We start from the raw sequence: 17,167 nt of genomic DNA, 5'->3' as shown, positions 1-17,167 counted from the left end.
TCATAAAAATTCTATATCCTGCAAAACTGACAAATCACTTTGGGTTTTAATAACAATCACATTGTTAAGTACATGTAGAGAATTCTGATTCACGTTCGCTTTACGGCTCTGGCGCCCGACCGGCTCTCCTCTCTGATCTGCATCGATCTCAGCTCGTCTGCCACAGGCTGGCGAGGATCCGCACCTGCCCTCGGGGATCAGATCAAAGTTTTTGTGCTTTCTGGGAAATTTCCCCTTGGCACCTTTTTGGAATGCAAGGGGGGGGGGGCATCGGGGGGAAATGGGGGGGGGTAAACCTCGCACGTTCACCACGGCATCGTGGCCTTTTTTGACCGCTGCATGCATGCACACGCACACGCATGTGCTGAGACTTAAGGACATGCAAACACACACACACTATGATGCAATGTAGGGAGTGACAGACACCCGCAGAAAATACAGAGACTCATGCACAGCTAAATGCACGCGTGGAGGGGCACGCAGGCCCCTCTGCAAAGCCGTGCCACCCGCCGCAGCCTGCCCCCCGAGCCGGAGCCTACCTCAGCGTCCGAGGCTGAGCGACGGCCGTCCTGGTGACAGCCTTCCGGCAGTAACGGTGCTCAGAGTGGCGGAAGCAGACGTGCCGGGTGCTGACTTGGTCTCTCTCTCTTTCGCTCGCTCGCTCACCCTCTCCATTCCTCACCGAGAGCTCCGGCAGCCAACAGGCAGGGCACCCCGCACTCCTACCGTGTTCATTTAAAGTCCGCCCCCTGCTCTGATCCACACTGCTCCACTAGGGAGGCGGAGATAGGAGTGTGGAATGGGGAGGAGTGGGTGGGAGGGGGGGGGGGGGGGTGACTGAGTGATGTCGGAGCCACAAAGACAGACACCCGGAAACCTGCAGGAACTTCAGTCAGTCCCGAGCAGTAGAGGAGGCAGGTGAAGCCTGCGGATGTTTCTAGAAGCCGGTGCCTGACCGCTGTGTGGCACATCCTACTCAATTGAGGACAGGATTCTGTGTGAGTGAGTCAGAGGCAGCGGTATTGACCCAAGTCTGAGGCTGAAGCCACTCCCCCTCCCCTGTCCCTAAAACTCAGAGCGTCACAATCCAATCAGGAGAGCGAATCCAAATCGGGAATGAGTGTGGGGGTGACGGAGGAATGGGCATAGGGATGGACCAGGCTCCGCCTCCCTGATCCCCCCCGAAGTGTATTAGGCTGGTTCCTGAGCCCCCTGCTCCCCTGATTGGACTCCGCTAAGAACGGACGTACAATGCAGTTTTCATTTCCCGCTTCAGTCCCTCGCCTTCCAGAATCTTCCCACCGACCAGAGCGAGTGCTGCATCAGCCATTGTGAAACTGAGCTCCTGTACCAAGCAGGTGAACGTTCAGCATGGCCCCCGAAACTGAGACAATGGAGGCTCGTAAGCTACTGCACAAGAACGTGGGAACAAAGCCCCGCCGAAGGGCCCGATGGATAACGACGGGCGTTTGCCCCGCCTCCCCCCCAGTTCTGGTGCCTCATCGACGGAATGGTGAGCGAGACCCAAGTTACTATTCCCTCCGCAAGCCGATAAAAACGTTTCAGTACTCTTCCAGCAGCGAGATCAGATGCCATCTGACCCTCTCTGGCATGCGGGTTTACTGGGGTTGGGGCAGTCGGTGAGAGAAGGAGGGACACCACCCATCCAGGTCTGGCCATCATCGAGCTGGGAGGCATGTGGATTGAAAAACTGGATGGTCGTAGATCATTACTCACCTTCTGCTACCTTAACAGGACAATAAGTGCCTCCCTCAGCCACTGAGGTTTGGCCTTTATCTGGGCCTCTTGCCTGTCACACATTTGTGTGGTTGAATATGTCACCTGAATGGTTTCAAATGAAAGGCTTTTCTCAAGCGTGTTACGGCAAAATACCTCTCAAAGGGCTGGGTTTGCATCCGCAATGTGCTGCTGTGTGCAACCTCAGGCTGGGGGGCCAGAAGCGATTCAATATTTAATGCTCGTGGCTAATGCTAGTGCTATCAATAAATACGAATACTTCAATTATACATAAAATGCATAATATATCACTTATAAGGTGATTAAGGTCAGAAGAAGACGGTCCCCCTTTAAACTATATTAATTTAATAAGGGCCACTGGTGAGATATTGAGATGTTTTATAGCATTGAATGTCCGATTCAGACCTGATCATTTCAACTGTAGAAGCTTTTACATTTTTCCCATGAAGGTTGTTGGTTTAACAGCCGACAAGTCTGAGGTCATAAACCCAGAATCCTCAGGACCCCCACACAGAGCGAACACTCCAACGCTTTGACCATGTAAAACACAGGCAGTACAAAGGCAGAAAATGCTCACAGGTCATCCCTGGGCAAGCGGATGACCAACCAAAGACCTCGTTCTTCAAGATACGAATCAGAGCTAAAGTTCACTGAGTTTTCACAAAAGTTTCACCAGAGTTTATCATAAATTCATAAGAAGTGCATCACTGAGTCTGAAAGATCCAGTGAAGCACTTCGATTGTAGTTTAATGTGTGACTCGAGCTGTGAGAATTTTACAGAATCTTTGCTAACATTTTACTTTAAGCCATGTTTTTAGTAAATTACAAACACAGTCATAAAGCATTATTAATATGGCTAAAAATATTTATCAAAAGGCATAACACATTATAACCATGTGTATTATGTATTATAAATGCTTTATGAAGCTTATTTATAATGCAGTACAGAGCATCCTTAGTGCTCATACAGATCATTATAATGCATTATAAAGACATCTATTGCGCATTATAGATTAGAGCTTCGTAGGGCATTCATAATGCATTATAAACATGGCTATAATGTGTTATGCCATTTTATAAAAATTTATAGTGTATATGTTTATAATGCTTTATGAACACATTATTATTTGTTATGAATGTGTTTTTAAATTACTAAAAACGTGACCTTAAGTAAAATGTTATTGAAGTGTTTTCTGCCTTTAATATTTAAGTGTCCGTAGCAGTATGTATGATTTTTCATCAAGCAATCTACACCCCCCGGCACCTTTACCAAGGTTGCTGTAGGTGGCGCTGCAGGTGCTGGAGGCTGGCGAGTGGGAGCGCGAGGGGAAATGGACGTTGTTGTCATCTGGCTCGCCTGGGCCGGCGGCTCCCTCGCCCAACAGCTGCATGACGGCCGCTCCGCTGGGCTCCGTGTGGCAGGACATCTCCAACATGGCCGACAGGGAAGTAGGGGCGTGGCCTTCTGTGCCCTGTGCCGTCGCCGTGCTTCTCGGAAGTGAAACAGATTTAAGGTTATAAATATGACAGTGCTAAGAGTCCCCAGGCACAGTGACCGGTGTCTTACTGTGGCTGCCTACTAACCACTCAGCAGACTGTCCCGGAAGATAACCATCGTGGTGCTGAGTGTACGGGCATTAAGGTCACTTTACGGAGATGGTTCCAGGGCTGCAGCCAAACTGGTCAACAGCCAGTTCAGAGAAAGCAAGGCAGGTCACATTTAACCATCAAACCTGGGGGGTGTTCCACAAAGCAAGATTTCCAATTTTTAGACATTGCAGAACTTTATTCAACTCTTGCTGCAGTTACTTATTTAGTCGTTCAATACATGATATTTGTAACACTGTTTATAAGCATTACCACTAATACTTGTGTAGTCATTTTTAAAGCATAATGCTAAAAATGCACAATTTTGGCCACAGCTGTAAAAAATCTCAAAAAATGGACACAGCGTTAATTCCTTTATCTGCGAGTCCTTGACTTTCTCAAAAAGTTGAGAAAGCAAAGTTGAAAGCAAAAAGGTGTAAAACATCCATATTCGTCTTATTATTATTATTATAATTATTATTATAAAGGATGTTTTGCACACATGAAGAAAGATAAAGGAAAGTTTTTCTTTTAACTAATTAACATGTTCATTGCTCAGACATATGCAAATAGTGCCCTTTGCTTGAGGTACTGATTTGCACTTTTCTTTGGTCTGCTGACTATAAGAAAGTCTTCTTTTTAATGCAGAGAGATTCTGGATTTGGTTTATTTGGTAAAGCAGCACTATTTTGTTCGATGTCTGGTTTCTTATGTGGTTTAGGCAGATCATCAAAACTATTATATACTGTACAAGTCTACATATAAAGAGAGTCATGAACTGGCTGATAATAAAATATAATAGAATTTCCCTTTGCATCCTGCAAGGTGTTAATGGAAATGGGTCTTCTCAGACAAGATCTCCGAACCCTAATCCTAACCTGAACCCTAATCCTAATCCTAACCCTAATCCTAACCCTACCACACTAGAGCTGCAGGTGTTTGACTATGTCTACCGTTGTTTTTGTCTTTCATGGGCCCAGGATGGAAACACAAAAACCTGAAATGTGAAAATGAAATGAAAGTGTGTTCCAGGACTGCTAGTCCACCATGGAGCCTGGCCTATATTTTTGTGCTCCTATTTTCTAACTTTAAATCGCTATCAAGGCTACAGGAATGACAAAGGCTGAAGCTGGACATCTTACCGCCGACGGCAGCTCCAGCAGCTCCCCATTAAGGCCCAGGTTTGTAGGACGTGTCTCAGCGAAAACTGTGTCAGTGGAGCTCAGCTTACTGATGGACCCATCTAGCACCGTACCTCTGTCTCTCCTTTCTGGTGATCGTCCACCTGTCAAGAGGTGCTGCCTGCTAACTCCCAGAGTGCCATCCAGCCAATCAAATTGCTAAGCTAGGGCTTGGGGGGGAGGAGCCAGAGAAGTTATCTGTTCAATTGCAGCGGAAGTGATGCCAAACTGTTCATAGCCTTCATAGTGTGTGTGTGTGTGTGTGTGTGTGTCCAGGAAGCAGGACAACTTCAGGGGGAGGTGAGAGCAGCCAGGTGATTCACAGCTGGGATTTAGTTTACGGAGATGACACCATTACTGTGACTGTGCTTCCTACTGAAAGGAAGAACAGGTGACAGACCCAGCTGGGAGAGAAGGGCACCCCACTCTGTAGTATTAGCAAGACCATAGACTCGGAAAAGAGCAGGAAATCCACCAAGTGATCACAATTGACTGTGAGGGGGGCGAGCCGATACTTAGTGTCCACTACAGAGTGCGGTTTTAATGGAAACAGCACGGTCATTGATCTCCGGCACAAGTGCAACCGGCTTATTAAAAGAATCCTTAACAAATGGTTAAATAGAAGGAGAGAATTGTACTGCAGTCAACACTGAGTAGCGAGTGACCCTCTAACCTTACAACCAGACTCAACAACGAGAAAAACCAGGGGTCAGAGGTCACAGGTCATGCCTGACTTAGCACACCATGGGTTGGATTTACTCAGGCTGACTTAAGCTGGCATAATGACATGGAGAAAGGTACTTAACATTAATTGCTCTAATAAAAAAACCCAATTCTATAAATATATAAAAATGTAAGTCACTTTGTAAGAAAAAAGGGCTGACAAGGCCACAAATTAATAACCATTCACAAGGCTTCCTGTTTTTCCCCACAAAAAGTCAGTGCATAACCTAGTGTGAGACCCACAAAAGTCAGGTCCTTTTATCATCATCTGAAGCAGCTTAAAACATGTATGAAGTACGGTGATAACCAAAAAAAACCCAGCAGTCAAGGAACTGCCGATGGAGTCAGTCAGGGGATAAAAGGGAGTTTAATGAGACCATCACTGAAATTTATGTATGTCTTCAATAAAGCCTCCCTAATTTAGGCTATGTGTAATGTCTAGGCCTCTGAATATGTCTCCATGGTCATTAAATGTGCTAATTTGCATTCTCTCCAATTACTGGCTCCATGGGATAAACATCTGAAGCTCATTACATCTGTGTGCACCCTTGACAAGTCACATTAGCTTTATGATGACACACGAGCATTTACAGCAATGTCATCTGAAGGGTGAATTTCTGACTGTCTTCCATGTATTAACCATTCCCCTGGATGATTTCTTGGGGTCTTTTTTGGAATCTTTTCTTTGTAGCATGTGTGCTAACCTATCACTAGTGATAACGACACTAATCCTACCTCTGAGGTTCGTAATAGTGGGGCAACAAATTCTAGTTTGGGGGAACCAGGCCCTGTATCTCGACCTTAGAGATGGATCACAGGCCAACCTCGTGCTTAATCTTCCTAACCTCAGACAGCCCTGTCCCACCCAGAACTTTCATGTCATCCTTGGAAACATCACCCCCTTTGTGGCTGCATGCCAGCAGGATGTAGAAATTCGGGCTTTGATGGTCACCTCATGCCGTCAGCCACCTGAAAGTGCCATGCCTGCTCGACATGCCTATTCCTATGACGGAGGAAGTGACTGGATCATTTCTGCGGAGCAGCAAAAATTCAGAGACAGAGTCAGGAGAAGAAGCTGCTTCTGTGCCAAAATCTGCAACAAGCAAACGGCAAATCTGTGTCAAATTTAAACCCCTAAAAATAGAAGCCACAGCATAGCTGCCACATGTGGGAGCCTTGCCTTCCCAATCCTGGGTGAGATGTTATACAATGACCTTGCTTTGTTTTGATCTGGTCTGGGAAAACATGCCATCTTGTAGCTACTATCCTCGCAGGAGAGCAAAATAAAAATAACTGGGTGCTAGGGTGCGTTATATTCATTATTGCCCTTTGTTCCAATCAGTTAGATATGCAGGTAAAAATATCATTGCTTCTTTAATTGACAGTTGCTTTTTACCATTCACCCGGCACCCTTGTGTCACTCGAGTTTAAATGTACATAATGTAGCCTTAAACATAAAGTCTTTAAATAGAGAACTAAACTGAAAGGACACTCCTCAGACAACTGTACTTGCCATCTTTGTGCCAAAATATATAGTGCACCATACAACTTCTGGCTGAACATTGTGAAATGAGGATTTATGTGAGATGGCACCACATGTTCGGCCCGCCCGGCATACTGGAAACACTCCAGCTAATGATCCATGCATGCCTTCGGAGCACTCTGATTAAACACTTTCACATAAGAAGCAACCGCCAACTATCTGCATTTGTATGCAAGGTAGGACTACTGGAACTGTTCGATCATTCATGCATGATGAATGGAAACCGTTCAGACTCTTACCGGCTAATTGGGAAATAATGCTGCCTGTGGGAGGCGCCAGTCACATTATGTACTAAGAACTTTGCAATGACTGCCAGCTAACCAGTGACTGACAGAAAATGTATGTGCGTACAGATAAAGTAAAACCATTTGCAGAAACAAACACTTTAATTAGGAGACTGACAAAACAGCTGAGAGGATCGAGGAAGCAGGTTATGGCGGGAAACTGAGGTCCTAATGAGAGATAGAGTCTGATTAATGACACATACCTGACGTTCCTGGTGGCCGAAGAAGTCCCAGACTTCTGCTGCTTCCCTGTTTGCTCGTAGGTGGGCTGCAAAGTTTCTCTAGGCTCCTCCGCATGCAGCTGTTGGCCCTCTTCCCCATCCACACTTGCTTCAACTTCAGGCTTGTATGTGAAAATGATGGTCGGCTTCTGACTGGGGTCGTCTGCCTTGGCTTCTGTAAACCAGTGGTGGCGCTGGATGGGAGGTGGGGGCAGCATGTGGATCACAGTCCCATCTAGGCCCAGGAGCTTTCCCTTCTCCTTTTCCCGTTCGCTGCGCTCCCGCTGCTCGTCCTCATCCTTCCGCCGGCGGAAGAAGCTCTTGAAAGAGATCCAGCGCTTTGGCTTAGTGCTCTCGGCCCCTGCTCGTTTCCCCTCACCTCCGCCGGGGCTGGTCTCACCCTCACTGGGGCGGGAGGTCCCTGCCGCTGGTTTGGACCAGTTACCAAAGTGCCTCTGAAGTAGGTTGGCAGCATGGTATGGTGAGGAGGTGGACCTGGGAGGGGGGAAGGGAGCGTTCGGTTCAGACCTGGGGCTGGTTGGAGGAATGGCTGCAGAGGAACTCTGAGATTTTGGTAGCTGTTTGGAAGTGCCATCTTTCCTAGGCTTGGAAAGGCATCCATCTGTGGTGGAGAAAAGAGACTTGGGCCTGCTGAGGGTATCCTTAGTGGCATCAGGTGGTACTGCATAAAGCTCCTCGACACTGCAAGTCTTGCTCTGTGCCATCGGCGATTCTGGCGGAGATTGTGGCGGCTGTATGGAGGCTACAATCTGAGAAAGGACAGTGCTGGCCTTCTCCCTGTGGCTAGAGCCAGTGCCTGTTGATGGCTGGTACTCACTGGTGCCCCCTTTATCAGGGGTCGTCTCCCTGCTGACTTTGCCAAAGCACCCCTGGGAGACAGCTGAGGAAGTCCCTTTGGCTAGGCTTCCCATCTGAGGAGATGTAAGCAAGAGACTGTTCATTGCAGCTGAGCTGGGAGTCATACTAGAAACTGTAATGGATCCCGAGTTGAGCTCTTGGATTTTCTGTGCTACGGAGCCGACTTTCTTCTCATCAGCAGTGACTTTCTCTGATATCAGGTTCCCGTTAGCACATGTTTCTATCGGAGAGGATGGTGTGCTCTCAGCAGAGCCTATCTCCTCGTATGTGTGACTAGTCACTCTTCCACTTCCTGCTGTCTTAGTTGGGGGTATCTCTCCACTCACCCCCAGGAAGCTCTTATAAACCGCAAGATTGTCATAAGCACTAGGATTGATGACAATGGGCACTTTGACAGCATTCTTAGAGCCGCGGGCGTAGGTCGGTTCATCACGGATGATGATAGGGAATGGAGGCATTCCAGCATTGTTGTAACTGTTGAACTTGATTTCAGACAAGTTCGGTGACTTAACGGGGACAGTACGGGAGGATGAGGAGAGACCAGCTGTGGGGGAGGTTGGTGCTGACTTGTGGCTGCAGTGCCTTGGAGGTACGACTGGACCAGAGGTAGCCCCACCCACCAGTTCAACCTTGGGGACTTTCTGACGAGGACTAGTGCTGGAAGTCCAGACCTCCTGGTAACGGATGTTGCCCGGTTTCTTGCGTGATACGTTTAGCAGTGCAGAAGGTGTCAATGATGTTGGGGAGACTGGGGATGTTGGAGATAGTGGCATCCCCAAGGGGGAACTGGGAGAAGAAGTGGAGGAAATTGATGAACCCTTTGGTTTGGAGGTGTTGTCTGTTGGGTGTTTCTCAGTGTGACCCATGGATGCAGACACATCCACCACAGTGTAGGGCTTACAGATAGGAGCCTTCTCTAGGCTGACTACGCGGTATGGTTTAGCTTGCTCATCTGTAGGGCTGAAGCTAATGGTGACTGGTTGGCCAGGAAGTGCCTGAGGTAGGGGTCCACCTTCTTTCTGGTTCCCATCTTGTTCCTCAAGCCTGATGGCCAGGACAGCTTTGTGGGTCTCTGAGACCTTTGGTGACCGCAACCCTTGCTGAGCTGACTCCTTCTCTGCTGCACTGTCTGGGACTGGGTTTCGACTTTCTATTGGGGAGTGCAGACCATTAGGTAAGTGACTAGGAGCGCTGCTAGTACTGCTGGAGGTGGTTGTCCGTGAGTCCTCTGGTGCAGAAGATGATGATTCAGGAGAAGTGGTTGATTCAGAATTGGAGAAGAAGCTACTACCTTGCAGGTCATGCTGGCCAAAGGGGACGAACCCACCATTGGAGTCCACTGAGGGATAGCCATTGAGTATCTCGTCGTAACTGTCATCATAGTCAACAGCACAGATCCGTTGGAGTGAGCGATTCCGGAGAGGTACAGTGTTCCACTTCTTGCCTGCAGCAAAGGGCACTGGGGATAGGGTAGCGGCACGGAAATTAGCAAAACGAGGCTGTCCTCTCATGCGGATCTCCATAGCTAGCAGCTCCTCATCGCTCTCATCCCAGCTTTCGTGCTCACCCCCATCGTCACCCTCGCTTTCTTCCTCTTCTTCCTCCCCTTCGCTGGAAAATTCTGGGTAGCAGAAGCGACCCCCCTCGGTGCTGATCACCTCGGTGCTGTCGCTCAGGGAGACGTGCTTGTGGCTTGCCCCCCCGCGGCTGCTTCCCATAGCTAGGCAGCTGGAGGCTGGCAGGCCTCGCTCCAGTGAGCGTTTGTATGAGGTGCTGATGCGTCCCAGAAAGAGATCCCTGGAGCTGGACCCAGAGCTAGAGTCCAGATCAGTTCCCAGACCGGCAATCTCCTTTAGCACCTCAGTCAAGCCATTGTTATTGCCACTGGCGGGTACCCGACAACTACGTGGCCCGTAGCCTTCAAACTCCTCCCCTCCATCCTCCCCTTCATTATTGTTCACTCCGCTCGGCCTCTTCCAATTCGTCCCATTGCGATTCCAAGCTGCAAAGTCTGGTATTTTTCCAGCTTCCACGGCATCCGGTGTCACCCGGTTTCCTTCGGAGTCCAATCCGGCCGAGGAGCAGGACAGCATCATAGTAGGCTTCACGGCAATGGTGGGCTTCTTGGCCACCGGAGGCCGGAAGTGTCCAGGATGGCCTGAGCCGCCACTGCGCACGTAGGGGCTGGCAACGTTGGCGTTAGGCCTCCCCGCTGCAGGCGTGTGACTCTGCAGCTGCACGGGCCGCTCCTGAGGCCTGTTTTTCAGGCCTGCCTCGGCCAGGCGGTGTAGGCTCTTGGGTTTGAAGCAGTTCTTGCACTCGCCCGGTTTCCACACGTGCTCAGTGAAGGTGTTGCAGGCAGACATGGCTGCGGTCCCGGTGGGCCGAGCGGAGGGTCAGAGTCCTCGGACCCCTCCCATGGGCTTTCCGTCTGGTGAGCAGGGTCTTTTGGAGAGCTGCACAGTGTCGTGGGCTGGATGCTTCAAAACTTCTTTCTGGAAAACCAGGTCTTCTTGACCACAAAACAATCAGAGCCTGCAGATCCTCAGAATCTGAAACACAATTGAAGAAAATGTAAAGGACTTTCTTCCCTTGATGGACAGGACTAGTTTAGACCAAATCATTACTATAAAGCTAATAATTAACTGTTACATTTGGCTACTGCAAGGATTCTTATCCACCCACCTGCTGACACAACATCAGGTTAAATATATATAACCGGTAACATTTCAGCCGACCTATTTATCACGTACAGAATCCATTAGTTTGGCCCCTGGCTTCTCTAAAAGCCATAAAGATCCAATTAAAACATTCTGACACTGGCAATGATCAATAATTCAGGTATATTTATGCAGTTCTACACAATGTATGTAAATCGACTATCTAAAACTTTTGGGAATACATTAATTCACAATCATTAATCTTTTTACATGTCACCTCTTGAATATAAATGATCTTTACCTTTTAAAAAGCTGTGAAACAAGACAAGTGACATATACTAAATTCAGTACAATGCCATTGAAAGAAACTGTGGCATTAACTGCACTACTAGACTGTCAGAAATAAAATTCCAGTCATTCAGAATCTCAAAAGATTCAGTGAAAAATACCAGTCTGCAGAGCAGTATTCTACCACAGGGTGGCTCTGGGGAGCATCATTCCAGTATCTTCCTCAGCCCCTCTGTTGGGGATGGGGGGGGGAGCATATTTGTGTCTTTATTAATCCTCTGCTGTGTCCCAGTGACCACAGGGTGCCGTGGGCTGCCAGATTTTCACAAAATAGACATTTTTGCACAAAGCTGTCCATATTCTGCTCTTGAAAAATCACTGGGTTCCCAATCAGAACTGCACTAATTCTGTTCAGAATGCACACTGGTTTCTTTTCACTCACTAGTGTTTATTTTTGACCACTGATTTGCCTTATGTTGACTGGGTTGTTGTGCTTTATTGCTGAAGAACGCAAAACGACAAACACAAAATTTGAGCTGCTGCCGTTATCACTTTTTAGAAATGAGGAGCAAAAATATTTGAAGCTGATTTGTAAATGGCTGTCATCTCACGTGGCATAAAAACCGTTTACTGTGTAGGAGGCTGAGTGACTAATGACTAAGGCCTCTAGTCACCATTACTTTGCTTGCCTAAGCCCACGATTCCCAGTCAGGCCATGCCCTACTTCATGTGGCATGTTCTTCATGTTCTCCATGGGCGTGTCTTGGTGCTCGCACTGAACTTGAGCTGGCTTCAGTAAAATACTAAGGTTTCCAGTGTCTAAAATGGATGACCTGTAGGCTAGGCAAGTCAAAAAAAAAAAAAAAAAAAAACAGATTTACTGAGCAATTAGCTGGACACACTGCCAGGAAACCCCTGAGAGTGATGGAGGGTTTCTCGCTCTTATCAGAAGCAACATGCATTTTTATTAATTGTTTTCAGCTGGTGATTTTACTGGGATAATTTAGGTCAAGTGCCCTGCTATGAGGCTCAGCCTTAGAGCCGTTGGCGGGAACAGAACCATCGACCCTCAGCGCGATGCTGCCTGGTGGCCGGGGTGAGCTTGTTAGTGACAGTGTGTTAATCGGCTTGTTGTTACGTTAGTGTTGAGGAAACCATGAAAGTAAGGGGCCATTAGTGTAGGGAGAGAGGAAGGGAGGGGCCACAATCCCCTGATTCTGCCTCTAATGTCATTAAGGGGTCTCCTTTTTCATCCCACAATACCTCCATCAGGTTTTATTTAATGTGCTTATTCGTTTGTTTTCCACAGCGGAAGCCCATTGACTGAGCTAAGGAGCTGGACAATGATACGTCAAGATGCATAGGCATCCACGTTGAGTAGAGGCTGGGGGAATTTTCACAGTTGCCTACTGGGCTCGCCCTGCCATGGGAAACCGGGAGGATGTTTCCGGCGTTTAGTTTCCCTCGACCTGCGGGCACATTTCCGCATGGGAGTAACTTTGGCCGGAGATAGGAGGAGGGGTCACTGGGGAGACAATGGCGAGGTCAGGAAGGAGTGGGGAGGGGTCATAGGCCAGAGGGGGGTACAGTTTCAGGATGATTTGGGATGAGGTTTGCCCTGTCAACACCCTGCGCTGTGACAAGCAGATACAATGGTGCAGGAACCTCAAGCTAAAGGGTCACTCAACAGAGGATGGAACTTTAATGTGCTTATTGTTCGTTTAAAGGGAGAAGCGAGGAATGAGTCATCCTGTCATCCTCCGTACTGAACACCACTGTCCATCCACACAGTCATCACCTGCAGCTTCTTAAACTGCTCGTGAGACTAAGAGGCTCCAAATTCAAAGGCGTAAAATAGACCTCTCAGGAAGAACCTCCGTCTATGTGTCGAGCACACAGCAGACACACGGGGACACTCCCGGCAGGCTGTCCTCCTCATGCATCGTAATCCTCTCCACGCTTGCACAACATGCAACTGGTCATGAACATCAACACCAACACCAACACACACCTTCCTTGGACACCCCAACATCAATACCGCAATGCCTTCAGCAAATGGTCAATGTGTGCTTGAGTCACATGTCATCCATTCTGGAGTGACAAATCACTCCTAACTGTCTTGCCTCTCACTCCAGCACTGCTGATATAATGAAACACAATGGTTTTGTAGACAAGGGAAAAATTCTTCCCATTCTTCAACTGGACCATTTGTGTTTTTTTAAAAGCTCTAGAATGTAAAGATGTAACTTCCTGCTGACCATGTTTCGGATGAGATATCTGTTCAGCTTGACTTTCTGGGGTACACGATGTGGCCCCCAGTCACTGCATAACCAGCTGGTCAGCGCTGTGTGTGCTGGCATGGGATTGTGCAGGAAAACTAGACAGCCTTTTAGACGTTACAAATATCCAGCCAAAAAAACTGGACATTCCATTAAAGGTAAGTTTTAAATGACTGCGTGAAGGCAAAGGGAGAACAAGAATGACCTAAAGGGATGGTGGATGGGTCATTAAGAGAAGCAGTGTGATATTATGGGGTCCCAGCAGGTCCTGCCCTCTCCTTCCACATCCCTCTTATGCCTGGAACACATCAAGCCGATTTTTGGCTGCCAAAATCTGTCAGGCTGTCAGTGTGAGTCGGTGACTGCCTGTCATGCCGGTGTGCGCAGCACGATCAGACACAGTCGGGACCCATTCGAGCCGTTTTGGCCGACTGAGCATGTTGAATCAGTGTTGATACTAGTAGGTCAAACTGAGTTCTCTGATTGGCCTTATATCACCCATCACCTCTAGCCATGCCGGTGTGTTCCAGTGCTAATTTTCACTATGGACGACAGGGACAAGAGCCGACGGGAGCCAATCGCTCGTCAGCCTTGGTTGGCACTATTCTATTGCCGGCGGCTTGATGAGTACCTAGCATTAGTCTGTCCTTGGGTTCTTATCTACGGTCAAATAGACAAAGAGAATGCATCAATTAGGAATTGAAGAAATACTAGCAATATATTGCCTTGAACATCCAGGGGCTTGGAGTAAGGTACTGCTTCAGTCGGAGATTGCTCAAGGCCAGCTAATTACCGGCATGCGCCCATTTGATGCGGACTTCACCTCTGAGATTTTTGTGAAGTTTGTGGAGGCCAGATGGGAAAGGAAACCATAACAAAGGCCTGTGCTGCTCTCAGACACTCATAAGAACGTCAGCAGCACCAGGCAAACCACGGGGACGCCTACAACTAGGTCAGCAGGTATGGTTGTGCACTCGGAATCGACCCCTGCGCATGCAAAATCACGGCACACTATGCAGGTCCCTGTAGGACCGCAGTGGGGAAGCCCAGTGATTTATCAGCTGGTACTACAAAAATCCCACTGGGTGAACCTGTTTTTTTATTCTCCTCTGTCACACCCTGTGTCTCTGCCCCCCTCCTTCTTGTCCTGTTGCAGGTGATCCGGAGACTGGTGAATTCCTTGTGAATTCCGCATCTCGTGAATCGGGTGGGCTATGGTCTGGAAAAGTGTTCCTGGATGCCATCCTATCACATCCTGGACCTTTTCCATTGGGAGCAGCCAGACCGTCCCCGGGCTGTCAGGAGTTGACCATGGGTGGGGGGAGGGCACACCGTCATGCCAGGCATGAACAACAGGTGGCACCAAAAATGTCCGAGACAGAGGTCCTGGAGAATACACCCGGAATCCCGAGGAAGTGATGCCACTGCGTTCTGAGTGAGGATTATTGAACTAAGGAAGTATTTCTCTTCTTCCTGGCTAGGTAAGTTTATTTTGAGAACAGTTTATTTTTTGACCCTCTAAGCTGTCTTCCGGTTTCTGTCTCCCACTCTCAAGTTTCGTTTTCTCTGTCTCTCAACAAAGGCAATTGTCTTTGCTCATAGCTCCCACCTCTGTCTGCTCTGTGCTCACCTTATTTCACAACCCTGACACACCCCCAGCTCCCATGACAGCCGCTTTCCATGCTACCTATGCATGCAAGGCATGGATGCAGCCCAAGTTGAATGGCCCACAAATTATTTTGTACATTTCAGGCAGTCTGCCCAGCAGTAATTTATTCAGATGAAATGTAGCTCTACTTAGCTGTTCATGCTCGTTGTGTTTAAAGCCCCCACCCCAAATAGGGATCTCCACTGTTGGCCAGTCAAAATGTGCCACTGATGATCCACATTAATTCAGCCTGGGTTTGCTTCCAGAAAATGTTCTGGGTTTACTGGGTCCGGATCAGGTCTATACCATCAGGCAACCCTGGATTTTCTCAGTGCTCCCACCTCCCCCCTCCCCCCATCTTTTAAGGAAGCGCTCCTTGTTTCCTTAGCGGGATTTTGCTCTTGAACGTCTTTTTTAGATTTTTAATTCGGCTGTGTTGACAGGAGGGGATCTACGATGACAAGGGGCTGGATTTATGACCAACAACGTGGTTAAGTTCCAGAATGAAAACCGCTGTGCCCTTGAGTGAGACGCTAAGCCTACATCTAGTCACGTACGATGCTTTGGCTACAGCTGTGTTTGTATCCCACACCCCCACGGCACCCTACGGGAAAAACAGCACAGTAACTCTCCCAACACTGATATTAACACACACACTGTATAACTGTAAAATGACTAACAAGCACATTTTTTATATTTTGTTTCAAATATATAATATTTCAGAAATTTGGAGATATATATGGATGCCCTGCACACAAAGGGATGGAGCTGGCTGTGTTTAGGTCTGTGTTTAGGTCTGTGTTTAGGTGTAGGTCTTTTGGTGTAGATGGGAGGCTGCTACAGACCTTCTACGAGTTTGTGTCACAGCAGCCAACCACTATGCTGCTGTGTGTTGGGGCAGCAGTATAAAATCTGGGTGTTGCAAAGAGACTGAACACTGTGTTCAGGAAAATCAGGAACAAGTTCTTATCCATCATGAGTGATGCCTCCCAGCCCTCACTTGCAGTGGTTGCAGCACAGAGGAGTGCCTGCAGTGACGGACTACACGCTCTGACGTGCCCCAAAGAAGGCTTTGGCAGGGCCTTCATGCCTGCTGCCATTGGGGCATACAACTCTGCGATAGGCGGAGCCAGCCAGCCATCCAGCCAATCACCGGCCTGCATATCTTATATTAAGCTGAGCCAGCCAGACGATAACTGGCCTGCAGGTCTTATATTAGGCTGAGCCAACCAGCCAATCACCGACCTGCAAATGTTACGTTAGGCTGAGCCAACCAATCACTGGCCTGAAAATGTTACATTAGGCTTAGCCAGCCTGCCAATCACCGGCCTGCAGATGTTACTCACTTTACCCATCTGCTTGTCTGTCTATTTACTATTTTTCATTGCACAGGATTGCATATTTTGCATTTGTGGTTACATATTTCTGTAAAGAATTCTATAAAGTAATTTCTGCTTGAAAATCATCTTTTTTGTATATTTGTATATATTTCGTCTACACAGTCAGACAAGACGTCTTCATATTTATCATTTCTCATTTTTATTTTCTAATTTGTTTGACCTGGACTTACCTGACGTCAGTTTCAGTCACGACACGTTTTGATATTTTCTTCAGGCGGCACCTCATGTCATTACTGTCAAGCTTATTTTTAAGGATAACAGCTGAACGGCTCTTCAGCCACAATGTAAATGGTCCTTGGGTCAAGAGACTAAACCGTTTCAGTCCTAAATCAGGAAGTTCCGATTGGTAGTACAAATGCTTTTTCCTCCCGAAACTCTCGAGCACCATTAATGTCTGAAGACTGTGGGAAGTCAGTCATGGGAATGGAACACGGCAAAGCATCCCCTGGAGAACAAACCCGTCAAGCTCAATTACCTCCAGACAGCTCTTACAGCTAATACTGCGGCTTTCATCTGCTTCTCCACTGGAGCCCTCTGCTCACAGGACAGTTGAGGAATTTGCTGGTACCACAACCCCGCTGTGCTCCTGATAGACCACCAAGCTGCCTCCAGGCTGCTCTTCAACATTCCCACTGACCTGTTTCCTGACATTCTGATCTTCCTGGTCATACCCTCAGTTGGGTTTGAACACTAACCCATACTGTCTCCTGACCTCC

The 17,167-nt window shown here is 47.9% G+C and overlaps 1 protein-coding gene across 9 annotated transcripts in view; it reads right to left on the bottom strand.

Moving 5' to 3' along the window:
- peak1 (pseudopodium-enriched atypical kinase 1) overlaps positions 1-17,167 on the bottom strand; it is an 83,146-nt gene that overhangs the window by 9,000 nt on the left and 56,979 nt on the right. For all 9 annotated transcript variants that reach the window (XM_048972426.1, XM_048972430.1, XM_048972427.1 and 6 more), the window contains 2 exons: positions 7,280-10,728; positions 3,029-3,246 (listed from right to left, as the gene is read on the bottom strand). In XM_048972426.1, the coding sequence (XP_048828383.1) occupies positions 3,029-3,246; positions 7,280-10,542 (3,481 nt within the window). In that variant the 5' untranslated portion in view covers positions 10,543-10,728. The remainder of the gene's footprint in view (positions 1-3,028; positions 3,247-7,279; positions 10,729-17,167) is intronic.

Source organism: Brienomyrus brachyistius, chromosome 13, assembly GCF_023856365.1.
Source record: "Brienomyrus brachyistius isolate T26 chromosome 13, BBRACH_0.4, whole genome shotgun sequence".
Lineage (NCBI taxonomy): Eukaryota > Metazoa > Chordata > Actinopteri > Osteoglossiformes > Mormyridae > Brienomyrus > Brienomyrus brachyistius.
This window is presented reverse-complemented; position numbering and strand designations above follow the sequence as displayed.